An 18,223-nucleotide genomic window follows, 5' to 3' on the forward strand; every position below is an offset into this window, starting at 1 on the left:
TTTGAATCGCATTCTTTTGATGGCCAGTAGATATTAACAACAGAAGATATTTTTGCTATGACTGGAAATGTCAAGAAGACTGTTCCTGTGTTACACAGAAGAGATACCATTTTGCCGGGGACTTTTGTGGTTTGTTATGAATAATAACGATGATTTGCTTTAATAAAAAACAAATTAGAAAACTAAGCAGGAAACTGCTTATTTCTTTTAAATCACACAGATCTGGCGATGTAAAATTCATACTAAAGTATTGTCTATCAATAGATTCTTTGAGTCAGCTAAATTATATTTTCAGGAGATGCTTTGCCTGTCCTTTTCCTCTGTATTCACCTTTGTACTTCATTGGCATCCATAGTAACATTCACTGGAAACCCTTTAGAGACTTATCTGTGAAAGCTGTCCCCAGCCACCTGCCTAGCAACATGTTCTGGGTCAATGATAGGAGATTAGGGTAATCTCTGTTCCCTCTTCCTTTACTTACAGGGGAAAAAAATGCTGTAAATTGATACTTTGCTTAACCATTATTTTCTGAAGTTATTCTTTATCTGACCTTTATAATGCGAAATAAATCTGTAGTGTGCCAGAACACAGTCCACTGAGCTTTTATATTTAAGTTTCTTGCTGGTATATTATGTTTAGATTTTGTCATCCTTGTTTTTTGTACCAGGTATGTAGAAGATCACAAATTTGCAGTTCTGTGGAATGCCTTTATTGTGCTTTTTCTCTCAGTCTGTGAATTTTGCTGAATTTTTATATTAAAAAGCTATTATTAAAAAAAAAAGAAAAGAAAAGAAAAGCAACCCTATGGTGGTGGGGGAACTGCAGAAATAAAAACAGTGCTGTTCCTACAGTTTGTAGTACGCGGGGAGACGATTGCACCCATGCGGAGCCCCGTTGACTGTCGTGAGTTCTTCATACGTGTAGCAGTCTGTCTGCATACTGCAAATCTGCAAAATTGCTGTCGGCGTCTCGCTCCGTGGCCTCACGTAACGCTGTGTGTTGCAGAGCAGAACGGTTTAAGGGACTCGGAGCATCAGCATAATGAAGCATCGCATTGACGAATATATTGGCAAAACATTTAGTTTGGAGGTGGTGCGCGTGTTATCTGTCCCAGCAAAACAACACATTTCAGTTACAGTACAGTCCCATTCCTTTACCCCTAAATTACTTTGGCTTGTTTGAGGTTCCATAATGCATTAACGAATTTGCTATACTAATTGATTGTGCTAAAGTAGTGAAGTTCTGATGATAGAAAGCCTTGCTACTGTTCTTCCCTTGAGATATTGCCTGAGAAGAAGAGAAAGACTACCATTTTGGTTTGAAATATAAAGTATTAAAATTATTAGAATTCTTTTAACAAGATTTCATTGTTCTTGGAACTTCATTTTAGTTGAAGCTTTTGTTCTTGGAACTTCATTTTAGTTGAAGCTTTTGCATTAGTGCTGTAGATAAGAGCTTTATATTGTGTTATATTTTCAGGTAGTCATTTTTTCTTACATAGAATTTATTGCAATGACTCTTGCTAAAACTGGAAAAAAGAATGAAAAAGTGTGGTGCTTGGAAATTTGTCGCCACTGACAGCTGTCCCCAGTTTTGAGTGGACAGTCACGATATTCATCTCTGTTGGATTCTCAAGTTGACTTTCTTAACTTAAAAACTGTATGAAAGAACCTCACAACTGCCCTTCAGAAAAGGAATTAAATAATTTAAAACTCCTGGCAGATGGAATAGTACTGGGACTTGGGACATCCTAAAGGTCACAAGTTAAACATTTATCCGCTCTGCTAAAAAGGCTGTTAGTAGGACCGTATGTAACAGATACTCGCTGCAAGCTCAGACAGCTCTCCCTTACTGTCCATCCCGCCCAAACAACCCGCTTGCTTGACCTGAACAAAAAGAGGTCGATGCAACTGGATCGGGCATGGAAGGACGTTCAAGGCCTTATCTGCAGGCTGTTCCCGAGCAGTGGGAGTAACAAGAGTAAGAAGAGAGCTTTCAAACAGATGGCCTGAAAATAAAAAAAAAAGAGAAACAATGTCGGAATAAAAGGGGTCACTGGTCCCTCGTAGAAAGGTAATCTTACTCTGAAGGCCACATTCATCCTGGCGTGTAGGAGCAGCAGAAATCATCGAGATACCACTTAAATTGTCCTTCAGTCACGTGTCAAAGTCTGTCTGTACTTAGAAACTCAGACCGGGTTTGTGATGAAGTTAGAAACACAGGTTTTGGCCCAGTTGTCCTTACATGAAGACTTCTTCAAAATCCAGAAAACTATAAACAGCCAAAATTAAATCAATTAATTTTATTTTTCTGAACTGCTGCCTACACAGAGCTAAGATATCCAAATTATAGGTACAAGAATATAGATACATACAAACTTGAGCAATAGGAGCCTGAAGCAAAGTAACATTTTTCCTAAAACTGAGGGAAGTGTTAATAAGCATTCTAGCTTAGCTGTCTTCAGCATAGAATAAAATAGCTGTTGTTTCTACAGTATGTAAATTTTTTAAGGAAAAGAGAACTATTTTAAAATATTCCTCTACTGACATCTTATTTTAGGGAGATTTAGAAAAGGATATTCCAGGCAGAGAATAACGGTGGTGTGGAGTGATAGCTACATAAAGTCATAGTCATGTTGTGAAGGATTGCTCAGAGCTACAAGACTTTTAGGGCTTTGGGTTATTAATCTTAAGAAATGTTATCATCCTTTCATGCCTCAGATTCATAGTGTGGCCTCCAGAGGCCACAGAACCATTTAAGATCTTTCAAGAACCATGGGGTCCTTTGGGTTTTTTAAGCTGGGAATTAAAAAAAATTGTCTTAGTACCTGATTCATTTTATTTGTGGGATAGTGAAAACCGAGAAATCAAATCAAATTTAAAAATTCAAATGAAATCAAATTAAAATTCAGAGAGGAAGACAAAACCCAAACGTATTAGGCTGGCTGTCCTGCTGTTGATAGTTATTCAAATAAGGCGCAGTAACCAACCAAGGAAGCAAAACATGAAACCGCTTCGAAATTGAACAGTATCTTGAAAAAAATTCATTTGCAAGGGAACTAATGTGGCTTACACAACTGCCCTGTTTGGGGAAAGAAGAAAGAAAACAAACAGTGCTTTGCTTGCAGTCTGTAAAGCATCGCTAGGGCCTTGACTGGCGAGCAAACACAGTGTCAAAGAGAGTTGTTACCATCGTCAAAGCCCTAGCACCTAAAACATAAAAATGAAAGAAGTGCAAATAATTTTTTTTATGATTTTATCCAGGCCTAAGTGTATGGCCTTTTGCAGCAGAAAGCATAGCACTGATTAAGGTACTGTTGTAATGGCATCTCATTTCTACCTTGTTTTATTTTGTAGATCGCTATTTAAAAAAACCTAAAAAATATTTATTAAAAATGCAGGAAAATGTCACATGACGTATTTTTATTAGTCCTGTTTTCTGTCATCTGGCTGAGAGATAGAGAGAACCAAAAACATTTAAGGGAAGGTATTATATTACGTTAGGGCAACTTTTATCCAGGGAACCGCAAGTTGTACAACGTACAATATGCTCAGATCTTACAACGATTTGCAAAAAAAAATGCTTGTCAGAGGGTTTAATCTCTCCCAAGTAATGAAGTAATGAAGGAGAGACTCTAATAACAGCTAAGAGTTTTCAGACCACGAAGCCTCCGAGGGGCTGAAAGTATGTGACTTTGGTCCTTTGAAGATTTTTCGGCAGTTGATTCAGTGTCTTAGGGAACAAATATGAGCCCTCTACCACTAGAGGTCATTGGAGACCTTGCAACCAAACGGTTTCTTGCATTGCTTCATGGTCACAGCCTAAAACCCACAGTTTTGTTTTTATCATAGATACTGATCCAGTAGGTAGGACCTAGCACGGACCCCTACGGGTCTCCTTACTGAGCAGGTGTATATGATAACACCGTGACGGAGCGCGGACCCTCTTTGTTTAGAAAAGTTTGCTTTGCTGTGCTGTTGCTTTTCCAGGACTACTCCTGGAGCTCGTGGCAGCAGACTCCTAGCCAGCAGCAGGAGATCCTTCTGCTTTTTTTCATCGGCTGCCGCAGCTATACATAGGAAAAAATGAGCCTCAAAAGCAAAGCACGATTAAATAGTGTTATCAATGCTATAACCAAGAAGATGCCTATGCCAAGGAGAAGGCTGCACGCTGCAGTTCACAGCATGGGCAGAGGACAGGCTCACCCTGACTCGCTGAAGACTGTAATACATTATAGCAATTAGTCACGGGAGCGTACTGTAATTGTAGGATGCAGCCGCTGCTGCTGCAAAAGAGCCGACTGTGGYGGTCGCCGTTCCTCGCGGGAAGCGCGGCTGTGTCACAGCGTTCGATGGAGTGCACTGTCTACTCCCCTCGGTTTAAATCTGCTCTCCCTTAGGGTTCGTCCTTCTCCTTGCATGCGTCCGTGAAGGCTGAAATTACCAAAAGCATGTTTTGTAGCAGCCTATTTATGGCATTGAGGAGAAAGTGATTTCTTCTAGTAGCGAAAGTCRTGCCTTCTCGGGGTCCGTCACAGCCGGAATTTCTGGCTCCCTTTGCAGTTATAGAATTGTCCGTTGGACTGCTGTTACTTGTTACAGTGTTTAGCTAGATAGATAAGAAACGGGCTTTCATCTTCCCGTTGAAAGTAGCTCTGTGTTAGAGCTACGTAGCCGTGGGCCTTCATGCTGTGGTTGCAAGCACATTTATCTGTTGAATTCCTTCCTTGCACTTTCTGTACATTGGTAAAAGCATTGAAATTTATTGTTAAGACTTGTTGATCCTGGTTAAGAATTAAAACCAAGTTATTTAATGGCAAAGAGGGTGTTTATGTCTATTTAAATAAAAATCCGTGCCGTGTGGGACCTATATGGGTATCAAAGTGAAAGTTGGACTGATTGGAAATCAGYTTTTACAGAGACAGTGTTTACCCAGGCCGGATGGAGAACAGACGGGAACAGTGGAAGCRGTTACAGCCTTGATGCCGCGGGCTCCCGCGTAGGCAGAGGGATGCAGTAATTGCACTTTGGCCCCTGGGTCTGTTTTAACGGTGGAGCATTAACTTGACCTTACAGCGGCACGGTGGCTCCGTTTCTGCCAGGTGGCTCTGCACCACTGTGCGTGATAACTGTAATCTCACCCGTGTTCAGCGCTCTTTCTCCCGTACAGGAARGCACTATTTTGTCTTTCTTTTCTGAAGAACTGATTTTCTAAATTGCCCTGGTGTAGCTGTTTGAGATCTCTGCCAACTTTAACCAGCTGATGGTTGGATGGACTCACTGAATACAAATATTGTAAATGAGCCCAAAAGCCCAGGTTCATCTGGCCTAACTAAGCTGCCTTAGGCAAGAGAATTTTGGTGTGGGCTATCCTCATGTTTTGTTGGAGAAAGATAAGCATCTCCAGTGGGCAATCGAGCTCTTAGGTCGGTTGTGTTGCCTCCGTCTCTCCTCTGGTGTTGAGGCTCCCAGCTGAGGGTTAGGAGTTTTGGCTCGGACGTTTTTAATATTTGTCAATATGCTAACACAACATAAGGGAACGGGGACCTATGGATAGCAGAGCTTTAGGACATTACGTAACCTCTGTTCCCTAGGTTGGAAGATCATGACGATCTCCTGCCAATCTTGACGTGCCACAGTGAAACTCTGAAAGAAATCTATGGTGACTATTTCCTTGCTGATCTCTTAGAAACTCAGGATGAAGAAAATCAGGCCGTTGTTGGTGAGGTAAGTCTGTCACGTGCAGTTTTGTCTATCCCTAAYGTTAATGATGTCGTGTGTGAATAACAGCTCACCGTGCAGCTTACTGAATAAAAAGATGAAGCTCACTTCTGGAAGGTGGGATCCACGGTTTGCGTGTACGCGATGCCCTCCACCGTTTTCTTTGTGACTTCCTGTTCTTTAGGAGCGATGACTCCTGGTAAATAAATGAAGCTGCAATTCCCAATAATCGTGTAGATTTTTTCCAAATAATTGGAACGAGCCATCTTGAAACAACTATGTAGCCATTTAAGACATTTTGCATTATAGATGACCAATTTTCATTCCCTGTAAAATAAATATTGCATGTGAAAACTAGTAGCCAACAATACTTTCACAGTTAAAAATGCCCCAGATTTTTTTCCATCTCCTGGCTCAGGCAGCCAGATTTTTGCTGAAGTGAAAACACAAACCCAGGAATTAATTTCAATAAGAAAGCGAGGTGGCAAYGGTTATCCTACCGAAAATTCCTGTTAATATTTTTACGTGTTCGTAACTGTGTGCGGTAGTGTAGGCTGATGGGCAACGTAACCTACTTAACTCTAGAATTCCACTTTCTGCGGCAAATGATTTTAGAAAACCTTCGCATGTAATCGCTACTATTGGAAGCCAAATGGGAAACAATCAACCATTAGTGTAATAGCGCAGCGCAAATGGCTATCTTATAAATAATACATTTCTATTGTACGTTTATAGCTCAATATGAAACAAGCAAAAGGTGTTTCGGGCCCTCGTAGTTCCGACTTGCTGCTGCTGCTGCAGACTGGAAAGACGCCTCCATGTGAACCAAGATAGATGCCAATTTTCCCTGCGGAGAATGAGGCTGGCAACCTCTTTTTGCACATATGGTAGATGGATTGGTTAATCAGCCTCTGCTGAGCCTTGGGCCTAAAATTACATAGCAGCCAGACAACTGCGGCGACCCGGCTTTTGTTCGGTTAGGCAAACAAACAATCACTTGTTGTTTGGGGGAAAAAATAAACTATATATRTATTTTTTATTTTTATTGAAGTGCTGATGGCCTGATAAAACAGCCAGACAAATCCAGCCTTTGGGTTTTCATTATGTTTATAAAGGATGTTTTCRTTATACGTATTAAGGAAAAAAATTTTTTGATTGTTTTGTGTTTTATCAGAAAGTTGCATAGAGTACTAAAAATTCTTCCAGGCTGGCTTTAGGGGAAAAAAAAAAAGAAAGCCAACACGCTGATTCTGATTTCTCAGAGTCTGTTTCTTTTTGAGCAGTGCAACTTTCTGGAAAGTTTCGGTAACAGTCAAACACAGAGTAGCATGTCATTTCAGCGTTGCCATTCGCATACTTTCCAGGGCTTTTTTTTGAAAGACTGGTTCTTTCAGATACGGATATTTCTGGATATTTTCAGAACTTGAGAATATTTATATTATTTATAATTACTGTATATAATACATACCATATACTATATTAGATATTGTTTATATAGCATATAATTACTTTTCTGAATGAATCATTCTCTTTGGAAAATAAAATATGTTTTTCAGTTTGAACACAATTGTATTTGCATGGTAGTGTCTAATAATTAGTCAACCATTAGGGTTAGCTAAATCTAGATTTTACTGTAGCTACACTTTAAGGAAAAATTGTACAATTTTTGGAAGTCTGTAGTTAAAAAGTTACATTTTTTCTTTGCTTACTGTCATAAATGTTTTATTGCAACAACAGATCATCATTCGGTCCATATAAATAATCTCAGTCCCCCTGCAAATTGAAGGTAACAAAAAATTATGRCATCTAATATAGAGGGCCTAATACACATATTGCAAGAAAAATTAAAAAGGAATGCTGAATTTAACTTTTGCCAAAATAGTATCTTTATACTTTTGTATTGTGCACAGCCAGAGACTGACCATTGTTATTTTTATGACTTACCAATCTTTTGTTTGGCTGAAGTGAGCTGCTCAACATTGGCATATAAAAATGTGACATTGTTTTTCTGTTTCAGGATGGTGGCACTGCAGTGGGATTCATGAGCTTGTGCTCTCAAGTAAATATTTCCTTGCTTCACGAGTGTTTTGACTTAGGGCCCTTCCATGGACTCTGTAAACCGCATCCTGGCGATATTCTCAAAATGCCGCAGGAACCAAACTTTCAAGAAGGTATCTATATTATAGAATGCTGTATAGGCTCAAGGTGCATTTACCTCTAGCTTCTGAATAAGCTATTGAAAAAGATTGGAATAGGACGTAAGTTTATATCAAGGAAGAAAACACAAATGAATGCAGCTGTTTTGGAGGTGGTTGCCTGTTGTTGTTTTAATTCAGGAGAGAAATTTTGATGGCTCTGATCTTTGACTGTGAAGTGGTTGCTGTTCTTGGGGAACTGGTGTATACAGGTTTGTCCGATTGTAGGCTGTCCTTGGAACAGAGGTATGGGATGAATATGGGTTTCAGGTTTCGGAAAGCTACAGCATTAGGTATATTTCCCACTAGTTAGCTACTATGGTACTATTAATTGAAGATGTAATTTTGAACTTCGGTTCTAATGTCTGCCAGTAGTTAAGCAGCCGGTTAACTGTGGCTTTTATGTTGTCCTGTTGGCTTGTGTCCTCTCAACTTCCATGTGGTCCACTGTCTGCTTTCTCTGCGTACTGTTTGCAGAGTTACTCCAAGGTTACAAGATTTGGGGGGATCAGGGATGATCCTTGTTTTATTTTTCTGTACGGCATGATATGACAACCCATCTACAAGCCACCTTACTGCAAATAATATATGTCACCTGTTTGTAGAACAGAAATCTTGTCTGTGATTTCTGTTGTCATCTTTATTTTTCAGTGTTGAAGAGGTTTTTTTTGTCCTGAAGAGCAACTTTTTGCTACCTATTAATTAGCAGTAATAGAATTAAAAGAAACACTCTTAGGTTTTTACATATCTGCTTGTCTGAACACAAAGCATCAGGCAAAAAAGGCCACTGGACAGGCTCAGAGCAGTCGCCAGCTGGTATCTTAGAGCTGACAACCATGGAACACAAAAGGGAAAGGAAGAATCCTCTTCCAGCTACTCCTGTGAACTTCTCCTCCCYTGCAATGAAAAATCTTGCTAATAAAAGATTAAGGAACCCGGCTACCTTCTCCTGTATCATTCCGCGCTCCTGGAGATTCAGGAGTATTATTTCAAAATAGGTGACAGACATATGTTAGGAATATAAATAGGACAGAGAGGAAGAAAGATCGTTTATGATAGTCTCTTATCTTCTGAAAACTAATCTTTCCTTTCCTTTCCTGGCATTCTGGGCTAGCCTCCCTTGCACTGTTTGGCCAGGTGCAAACAATGTTTGAAAAGATCTTACCTACCCTAGAAAGTCGTGCAAATTTGGTTTAGGATTAGATCTTAAAAAAGCTGAGAAGGTGCTGAAAAGTATTAAATATCTTTCCTTTTAAAACTGCAAATATTACCACTTAGTATTTTAAATATCTAGTAAGTGGGAGAAGTGTTCATTTCTTATTATTGCTCCTGTTTTACTGCTGTAGATCAGATCTGATCAGCAGGAAGTCTGGACGTGTGTATGGACCTAATCTGTCAAATTTGGTTCTAGCAAGACCCTTAGTTACTTATATGTCTGCTTTCCTTGTCCAAGGACCTCAGGAKGTAGGCCCATATTCTGTGACAAATTCTGTGCTGCTCGGCCTTTTAAAGAATATATGGTTAGAGATTTTAACCATACAGCTGTTAGATCTGTTAATTCTTAAATAATATTTATATAATAATTATTCTAAATGTGAAAAATTACTATAAAAAAAATTCTCTTCAGGCTCTTAGATGACTCTCRTCAGCCTAGCATCTGAGTGCTTTCCAGAAGCTTATTAAGCAACCTGGTTAGCGTTCTCGCATGAGATTACCTTTCTTATTTTTCCTCTTCATTTAAAAACTACGTCGTTTTTGATGGCTGGTTTTGATTTGCAATGCTGTGTGTTTGCTTTTGAAGGAAGATTGAAAAAAAGCAGCAGCATCCCTCTATTTGGAATGGCAAATTAGGTTTTTATTGCGCATCCTGTGAACTACCTACGGTATTAAACCATTTACCAAGTTCTAGCTCCTGAGCAGAGTGATGTTAGGCACGGCGACGACCCTGCCTGCTTTGTGCCTGCCTTGCGGGCAGCCTGCAGGATGTGGTGGCTTTACACCTTTTAGAATATAAATGAACAACCACAACATTTTTAAGTGCTGTTTGTCCACATTGTGATGTCTTGAAACATYATCTCTGCCCAGTATAGTCAAGCAGAAAACAAGGAAACTAAAGGCTGTGGTACCTGAGTTTTAAGGAAACGCAAAAGAAAGAGGAAAAAATCAAATACATGTTATTATTACTCTAATTTCTAATACTGGTTGAATAAGGTATTACTTTGTCACAGGTTACAGGGGTCTGTTATAGTTTGTTGAAAATATATGCTTTATATGATAGCTATTTGTRAAAGGAGCTTTTCTGTCTGCTGTTTGTTAGGCATTTAAGTTAAGACTATAAACAAAAAGCCCATATTTTTTAAACAGTCGAATAAAAAAACTMTTTCCTTCTGAATGATTCAAGTTTCATTTTTGCAGCAGAGGTGACTCAGTCACATCTAGACTAGTTAACCAGTCATTCATAAAAACTTCGAGGARAAGAGTGATGTTTTGTTTTTTATTAAGAACGGAAAAGAAAAAAAGCACACCATTTTAATAAAGAAGTTTACAGGAAAAAAAAAACCCATAAGCACAGTTCCCCTCCTCTCTGACTTTTTCATTTGCTTAAAAATGTAGTTTGAAAAGGAAGTTATGTCTTGATTTTGGTAAACAGAGAGCTCGTATATAACAGTTGCACGTAAAAAATTACAATGTAAAGTCAGTGAAACTTCACTAGACACCTTACATCAGCCGAGGATATGGACTTTCTTCTAATGAATTCGAAGGCTGAGATTTTAAAATGTAAGCTACATTCCTTTTAGAATAATTTTATATTCCCGTTTAAATAGTATTGAGAATTTTTCAAGCTCTGTGGCTTGTAATAGAGACCACAGGTTAATATTATTTTTCCTTTCAAAATGTAATACTCAGTAATAATGAAAGCGTGCACAAAAATCTGTGTTTAACACAATATTGATATGCCACTTACGTTTCATGGTAATTACAGTAATTTGGTTGTTACTCTATATGGTGTCATGAATTAGTAGCTAGAAAACATTACGATGCAGCGCGAATGATTCAAGGGCTTTTCATCAGGCTGCACGTTGAACTGGCTTTTTGCTCCTGCTGACTGTTACCTCTGCTAACAACCCAGCAATCACAGAGTTATTTTAATTCGCTTTTTGTTCGTGTTCCTCGCTTCATTTAGCGCAACAATATTTACGTTCTTCCCCATCACGTGTACAGCATATATGTAAACAACAACGATGCAGCTATATTTGACAGTAGTGGATGGTGGAGCCATTAAGGGACTTCATTTTAGTATAAAGGCAGAAGCAACATATCAATATTTACATGACAACGAGAGGCTTGTATTAATTAACTTCTGACACCTGCAAGGCTGCTTATAATGAGAAATGTTGCTGGGTTAATCAAGACGACATTTGATCATTTCTGTGAAGTCTCACATCTGTGATACCCCCAGAGAAGCTGTGGTTTTTCTAACCCCTGCGTTGCTCCTTGCCCTGCGCATTGCATCTGCATTCTTTCCTACTAACGGAGAAACAGATTTTCAGATCACCGATTTTTAAAAAAATACTTTGGGCTGAAATATTTTAAACCTTTGAGTTTAAAAAAAAACCAAAAAGCTCATCACTGTATGAAGAACAGCTTATGTCAGTGAATGTCATTCAGATGGATTTTCCAAGGTAAAATAGAGAGTCCCACAGGGCTGTTGCGCGTTGCAGCTTAATATAGCTAAGGTGTGTGCCTATCCTGGTTAAGTACTTAAAGTCAAATGTTCCAGATGGGTTTGGGACGTTTTTGTCCTGGTTTCTTAACATTTTAGATATGAAGGCATGACTCTGGGCCGAATCCTCAGCTCACGTCAATTGGCAAAATAGTGAAGCTAATTTATCCCTGCTCTGGATTTGGCCCCAGCCAGGGAACAGAATGGCAGAAAATACGTTTACATCAGTATTCAACGGGACTCCCTAACATACAGGTGTTTGCTGTTTAAACAGCTTAAGCACTTAACCAGAAATGTGTATATATACCTATCTATATTGTATCTCATACGTATATATCATGGCTGTTTATCACATCAGTCAATGATTAAATATGAATTGATTGATCTGATGGCTACAAGTAATTTCATCCTGTCACCTTAGTTACCTGTTTTGGCCACAAAAATGTTATTACTCAGGTTAGGCTGAACTCGATTAGAATGCAACTATAATGTTACTGAGGATGGTAGGATGATCTGTTAATGCAGATTTAAAACTTGGTTTACATTAATTTGATTTTTTTTTTTTTTGGTAAATTTTTGTAAATTGCCCTTCCTTTCAGTGGAGCCCTTTTATTCCTTCCTTGTGTCGCTGCTGTTCGGAAGCTTACCAAAAGCTGTGGTCGCCGCTGCAGCGGGCGTTCATTATGCGGCTCAACCAGTGCCTGTTTTTTGCTCGAGTGTGACGCCAAAGATTTGCAATGGTTGGCTGACAAAAAGTGCTTTGAAGCGGTTCCTTCGGCATCCAGGGGAGCAGCTCTCTCACGTGTCTAAACACAGTATCTAAACGGAATGAAAGCAGCAGGCGAGGATTCTTTTAGACAAGATAAAGGGGAGGAATTAGACAAAGCGAGAAAGATTGATGAAACAGCAACCACCTTTTATAAGAAACGAAGCAGGGATTAGAGAGGTTAGTTAAGTTTAGCAGTTGAGAGGGGAATTTCAATCCCTGTTTCTCATCTCTATTTCCTCCTCTAGGTAGGGATTCTGGCTTGGCCAGACTTTGTTCTGAGTTTCAGTCTTGGTAGGGGATTTACTTTTAGAATCAAGAGCCCTGCTCATCCTTATGGTCATGGGAAAACAAATTAGCAGCAGACATGGGGGTTAAGATACCAGTCAATACTCTAATTACTTCTATTTTTCTCTTCTGATATGGGTCAAAATTGATTGCATATAATATACTAGTTCAGAATTGCTTCCAAAGTGTGTCCTGTTTAATTTTTATTTTAAAACTGCTTCTCTGATTTTGTCTTAAGGCCAAATAGTCTGCTGAAGTTCTAGCTAAGTAAATGTCTCTTTTGACTGTGGCTGTAAAAATTCTTTCAATAGAAGCAGTCTAGCACAAGGTACTCTTTAGTTATTGCTGTGATTCTGATGGTTAAGCTCACATTTTTAAGCCTGTTCAACGCATTTATTCTTTTTCATTACTCAGATGAAGATAAAAGCAAGCAAGGGAGTCAAGAAGCAGAATCTGTTTCATCTCAAAACTCTGAACGTATTAGTGATCCAGATGCAGCTGTTCAGGTAACACCACTGCACACAGCAATGCTGATCAGCTCTTAAAACTAAATTGAAGCAGAGGTGGAGGTTGCTAGGACGAGCAATGCTGCTTGTTTCCACTCCTGCACCGTCCCCCGTACGTGCCCACACAGTCGTAGGTGCTGTTGTGCAGTGAACTGGATCGGAAGGTGCTCTGGAAGACAGAGCAGAGTTGGAAACACAACTTCAGGTGGGCTTTGCTCTGCAGATTTAGTGTTCCTCAGGAACAGACAGGATATGAGTCTCTCCGCTTTTAAAGGAATTTTGCCTTACTGTGTTACTGAACATCAAATCTATTACTGACAGCGAGCTACCGAAGCTGTTAAAGGCAGCAGTATAGCTTCAGTTTTCCCCCCTAATCTGTAGAAGTAAAAGGACACATGTTCTGTCTGTGCTGCTTCTACTGTTTCCGGTAGTGAAAGGTATAGCGTAGGGACAGGTCTTACAGATTGAGATCGGCAAATCAGATGGTAAGAGGATGAAGTAAGGATTTCCAGATTCCAGTCCAAGGAATCAGAAGCTCCGTCCCTCTCTGGAATCCTGCCAGAGGAACGTGTTACAAAGAACTCAAGGTCGTCACACCAAAGTGCTTCTAGTTGTGTTTACTGTCATTAGCCTGACATTATGTTGCATTTTCAGACGAAGTTGATTTTAAGCACTTATTTTAACAACTGCAAGGCTGTTAAGCTTTTACGGTTTTCCACAGATGGAACATTCAAAAACAATACAAGTCTTATCACCGATTTCAAAGGAAGAAAAATTGAACCCATCAGATATGCCCATTGCAGTATTTCATGAAGAATATCCCTTAGCTTTAAAATGTCATAATAATTTTATAAAAATATTATCTAGACAGCCTCCAGCAAAGTAGATGTTATCACAGTCTAGACATAGTTTGACAGATGTATGTGATGAACCAGAGAGAGAGGCTGCGTATATGTTGTCCTTGAGAGAGGTGGCCAGAGAGTGGACCAGGGAGTAGGAAGAACACGGCAGGCAGCCTGTCAGCCCAGTGTCACTCGCCTGCTGGGGCCTCAGGGACAGAGGGATGCGAGGCGACTTTGAAGTTGTTTGAAATACAGATTTAACTAGCAAATTTGGGGGTTCTTACTTGGGACCAAGCAATGACTCAGTGGCAACCTGAATTAAAACTCAGGACCTCCTGTATTGCGGTTTTGTGTGTCAGAACTTCCGACATGAGGAACATTTTCAGGATAGTCCAAAAAAACAGATAATTTGCTGGTTTGTGAATGTCAACTTGTGTTATTGCTTGCAGTCAGTACAGGTTGATGCTAAGACTGAGGATGTCATTTCCCAAGCTTCAAACACAGTTTCTTTGCAGTCTACAAGAGAAAACGTTCAGACTAGTGCTTCAGAGGCAACTGTTCTGATATTTGAAATCTTTCTTAAAGTCCCAAACCTTGTGGTCATATTGTTAAAACAGAATTTCATTTTCCAAGAAAAAAGTAAATTTCTGAACGTCATGTTCTAAAGCTCAATAGAAGAAGTTGAAAACCTTGCAAAAGCAAGGTTTTTTTCAGCCTAACCACTGAAAAAAAAAGGAAAGGTAAAAAGAACTTAGGAAATTTAAAGCAATCCTATGCAGTATTGAGGCCGTGTTTAGGAACTGAAGGTTGAGAGTGAATAACTCTGCTTTCCTCTGCAAACTGAGCGTTGGATTCTAAATGATTCACGGTAAATCAGGTGAAGGAGACCCCTTGGTATGGAATCGAGATTGATCTGGTTTCTAGTAGCCAGAAGCTTTGGCAGAAGGGCTGAACTGCATTTTGCCACAACCAGATAATGGTAGACTCTGTAATTCTCTCTCCTCCTTCTTTTAAAACAGCTGTATGATTTCCCACCATATCCTATTCACTTGGGCTTTTGTGTAAGGGAGTGTTCCTTTCATTCACAGTGGATCTGAAAGAAAACACGAACTGCTGATTGTTTGCTTTTGGTACCAACTGTGAAATTTCTTTTCATGCTTTAAAACAAAAGACGCTATAAATTAAAATACTATAATTCAATATTTTTATGTAGATGAATCAGTTCAAAGGCAATACATTGCTCGCTTGCTTGCTTTGTTTCTTTTTAAATGAGGCATGTAATGTTTTGGATGAAGTTATTATTTCAGAGCTAAGCCGTGGAAGTTGTCCTAGTAAATCCGACAGACAGCGTTGTCAAAACAGGGCTGTTATTTTGTTCTGTATTTGTATAGCGTCTGATGTGACGAGGGCTCATACAGTAATATAAATTGTAACACCAACTCGGACATCATTTGTGTAGGTATAAAAGAAGGATTTTGTCTAAGCTCCTTTTCTGAAGCCGCAGATTTTATAAGTAAAAATATTAGTACATAGGAGATTAAAATTTCTGTTAGTGCTATGATCTATGTATTCATGAAATGTTAAATTATGTAATGATAACACCACTAAATTAATTTATCTTGGGCACAATATGAATCAGCGGAGAATTCATCCCAAGAAATCTTGTTATATCTGTCTTGTAGTCTCTCCTTCAGTACTGTATCAAACTGCTCTGGTTTTCTTCCGATAATTCTTCAATTCCATTTCCACAATATTCTCTGCATTGATTCCATTTTCTTTAATGTAACACGCTTTAATTTTCACATAGTTTCAATACGCATCTGGAAAAAACATTTTTATATTGCAAAGCATTTCTGAAAGATAAATATTTTGTTGCCTCACAAAGGGATTCTGGAGAAAACTATGAGTTTGTGGATATATTGCTCTCCTGCAAGAATTGCTATTTTCTTTTAAGACCATTTTTACCTACTGTTTCATAAGCAGGTAGATTTCACATTAAAAACACCTCCTTAACCTTCTGTGTTTGTGAAGATGCGACGGGTGAAAAGTACATCCCTGCGTGTCTGCTTGGAATGCTCTGAGATAGGAATGAGGCGAGACCTTTTCATCAGAAAATGGAAATGTCTTCTGCAATGTTGTCAGTGGTCACTTGTCTCTTACTATTCCAGAAGGATGGAGTGAATACTGTTTCCCATGCTGAACTGCCATTAGATGATGTCAGAGGCAAAGATTTTAAATTCTCAGCAACACCTGTCTTGGAGACTGAAGAAGAAGATGCTTTTCGTCCAGTGTACAGAGGCGCTTCAAATGCTTTCTGTATTCGTCTGTTTTGTATAGATGAGAAACATGAAACTAGGCAAGTATGAAGGAATAGTTATTGTTTTCCTAATCTTATTAACAACTTTATGTTGCATTTTTAGGACAAATCTGAACGTGACAGCACCTGGTGCAATTAGATTTAATTTTTCTGACCTCTTTTTTTCTTTTCTTTTCTTTCTTTTACTTTCACCAATAACTTGCTGAAATTTTCATCATCCACCTGCAACTTCCCACCTCTGGTAGGACTGTGGGGACAAAAATTTATAAATTTCCAATACTACAAGTAATTTTTGTTGGAAAAATACTTGTTGAAATTGTGAAAAAAGGCTGCTTGTTTCCAAAAAGAAGCATTAATTCTGAAGCTGGTTATCAGTGAAGAGAGACAGATGTTAGGGTGCTGGTCACCTGTGCTACTGGGGAAAATGAGGATGTTTTTAAATCTGCAGTTAAATGTCCTCATTTCCAGACACTGAAAGAGTTTTTCATCACTGAAGGAATTAATTTGGTTTTCTAGAATCTACCAAAGTTTGAGGAGAACAAAGGCTTTATACCTTAACATACTTGCTGATGTTGACCTTGGACTCTTAGATCTTGGGGGAGTAGAACCAATCCATAAAACTGCTTTAGAGAATTTTTTACAAATTTCTTTGCACCCTTAAAGAATGAGCCCATCCTCAACCACGTCAGCAAACCTACTCTAGGAACACCAGCTCTTTCTGACTGTAAATGTCACTGAGCCCTGCACTTGTTGCTAGATCCTAGAAAGAAAGATAAGACATGTAGATACTTACAAAAAGTAGACAGAAAGAAGCTTGGTCTATGCAAGATCTTCCACACCTTAAAATAAATCTAATTTCTAGAGACAGGTGTTGGTAGCAAGGAATTTAGTAAGTGTTGAGTTTGACAACTGTAATATCATTTGAAACACCATCTTTCTACATGAAGTAGTAGTCATGGGTGACAGAAAACAACTGATCTTATCTGGCTTAAAGGAAATTTAGGAACAAACTGTATTAAGAACAGAATTCAGAACTGCCCCAAAATTAATTGGACGTATTAAGCTGTTTCCTGCATAAGGACGGGGCCTACTCGAAGGGATTAGACATTGTAAATCTGCTAGAGATACAAATATCCAAAGTTACTGAAGCAAAGCAACCATATAGTCTTCTTGGTGCATATTTACCTAGTAATTTAGCTTAAATTCATTAGGAAGAGAAGGAATACAGTTTCATTAAAAAGTGATATGAGTCTCTGGTCTACTAAAAAGCATTCATCAATGTATATACAGTAGAATAATTACTCTGCGGAGAGTCTGTTCCAGAACAATTAATATATGGACAACATATTCTAAAATAAAATTGAAGTGAGATAATTATTCCAGAATAAAACCACTTTTTATTTTAAAATAATATTGAGATGAGGACTCATCCATTATACTGAAATAGCAACGGAGGACTGTGATTCTGCTGTTACCATGTTGGGAAATAATCTCTCTGTAGACTAGTCAAGTTCTCTGCTCATAGCATCCTGCACAGGATAAGGATCTTTCATTTCTTTGCCCACTTCTGACATTCTCTCCTTCATATGCACCGTTGTTGCTTCTGTTCAAGGTATGTCCACTGTGTTTATCACTGAACACTGCAGATTGTCGTCTCCCCCTCCCCGGAGACATCTCTGGAACAGTTCGGATTCCAAGATAGATACCTGCGGGGAAGATAGGATTCCTTTTCATAGTCTTTTGTTAAGATTAACATTTATTAACATTCATGCAAGATCCTCTCCTCAGAGCTGAGGAGCCTGCAGATCTTGGTATTTTAAAATATGTATTTTTCTTCGTATACTTCCCTAGTTTGCCTTGATCCT

General features: G+C 38.8%; 1 protein-coding gene across 1 annotated transcript in view; it reads left to right on the plus strand.

The window, feature by feature from the left end:
• CFAP61 (cilia and flagella associated protein 61) overlaps positions 1 to 18,223 on the plus strand; it is a 123,048-nt gene that overhangs the window by 12,402 nt on the left and 92,423 nt on the right. The window contains exons 7-10 of the mRNA XM_026060200.1: positions 5,594 to 5,726; positions 7,738 to 7,891; positions 13,108 to 13,199; positions 16,210 to 16,397. Of these exons, the coding sequence (XP_025915985.1) occupies positions 5,594 to 5,726; positions 7,738 to 7,891; positions 13,108 to 13,199; positions 16,210 to 16,397 (567 nt within the window). The remainder of the gene's footprint in view (positions 1 to 5,593; positions 5,727 to 7,737; positions 7,892 to 13,107; positions 13,200 to 16,209; positions 16,398 to 18,223) is intronic.

This window comes from Apteryx rowi, unplaced genomic scaffold, assembly GCF_003343035.1.
Source record: "Apteryx rowi isolate R43461 unplaced genomic scaffold, aptRow1 scaffold_167, whole genome shotgun sequence".
NCBI classification, from domain to species: domain Eukaryota; kingdom Metazoa; phylum Chordata; class Aves; order Apterygiformes; family Apterygidae; genus Apteryx; species Apteryx rowi.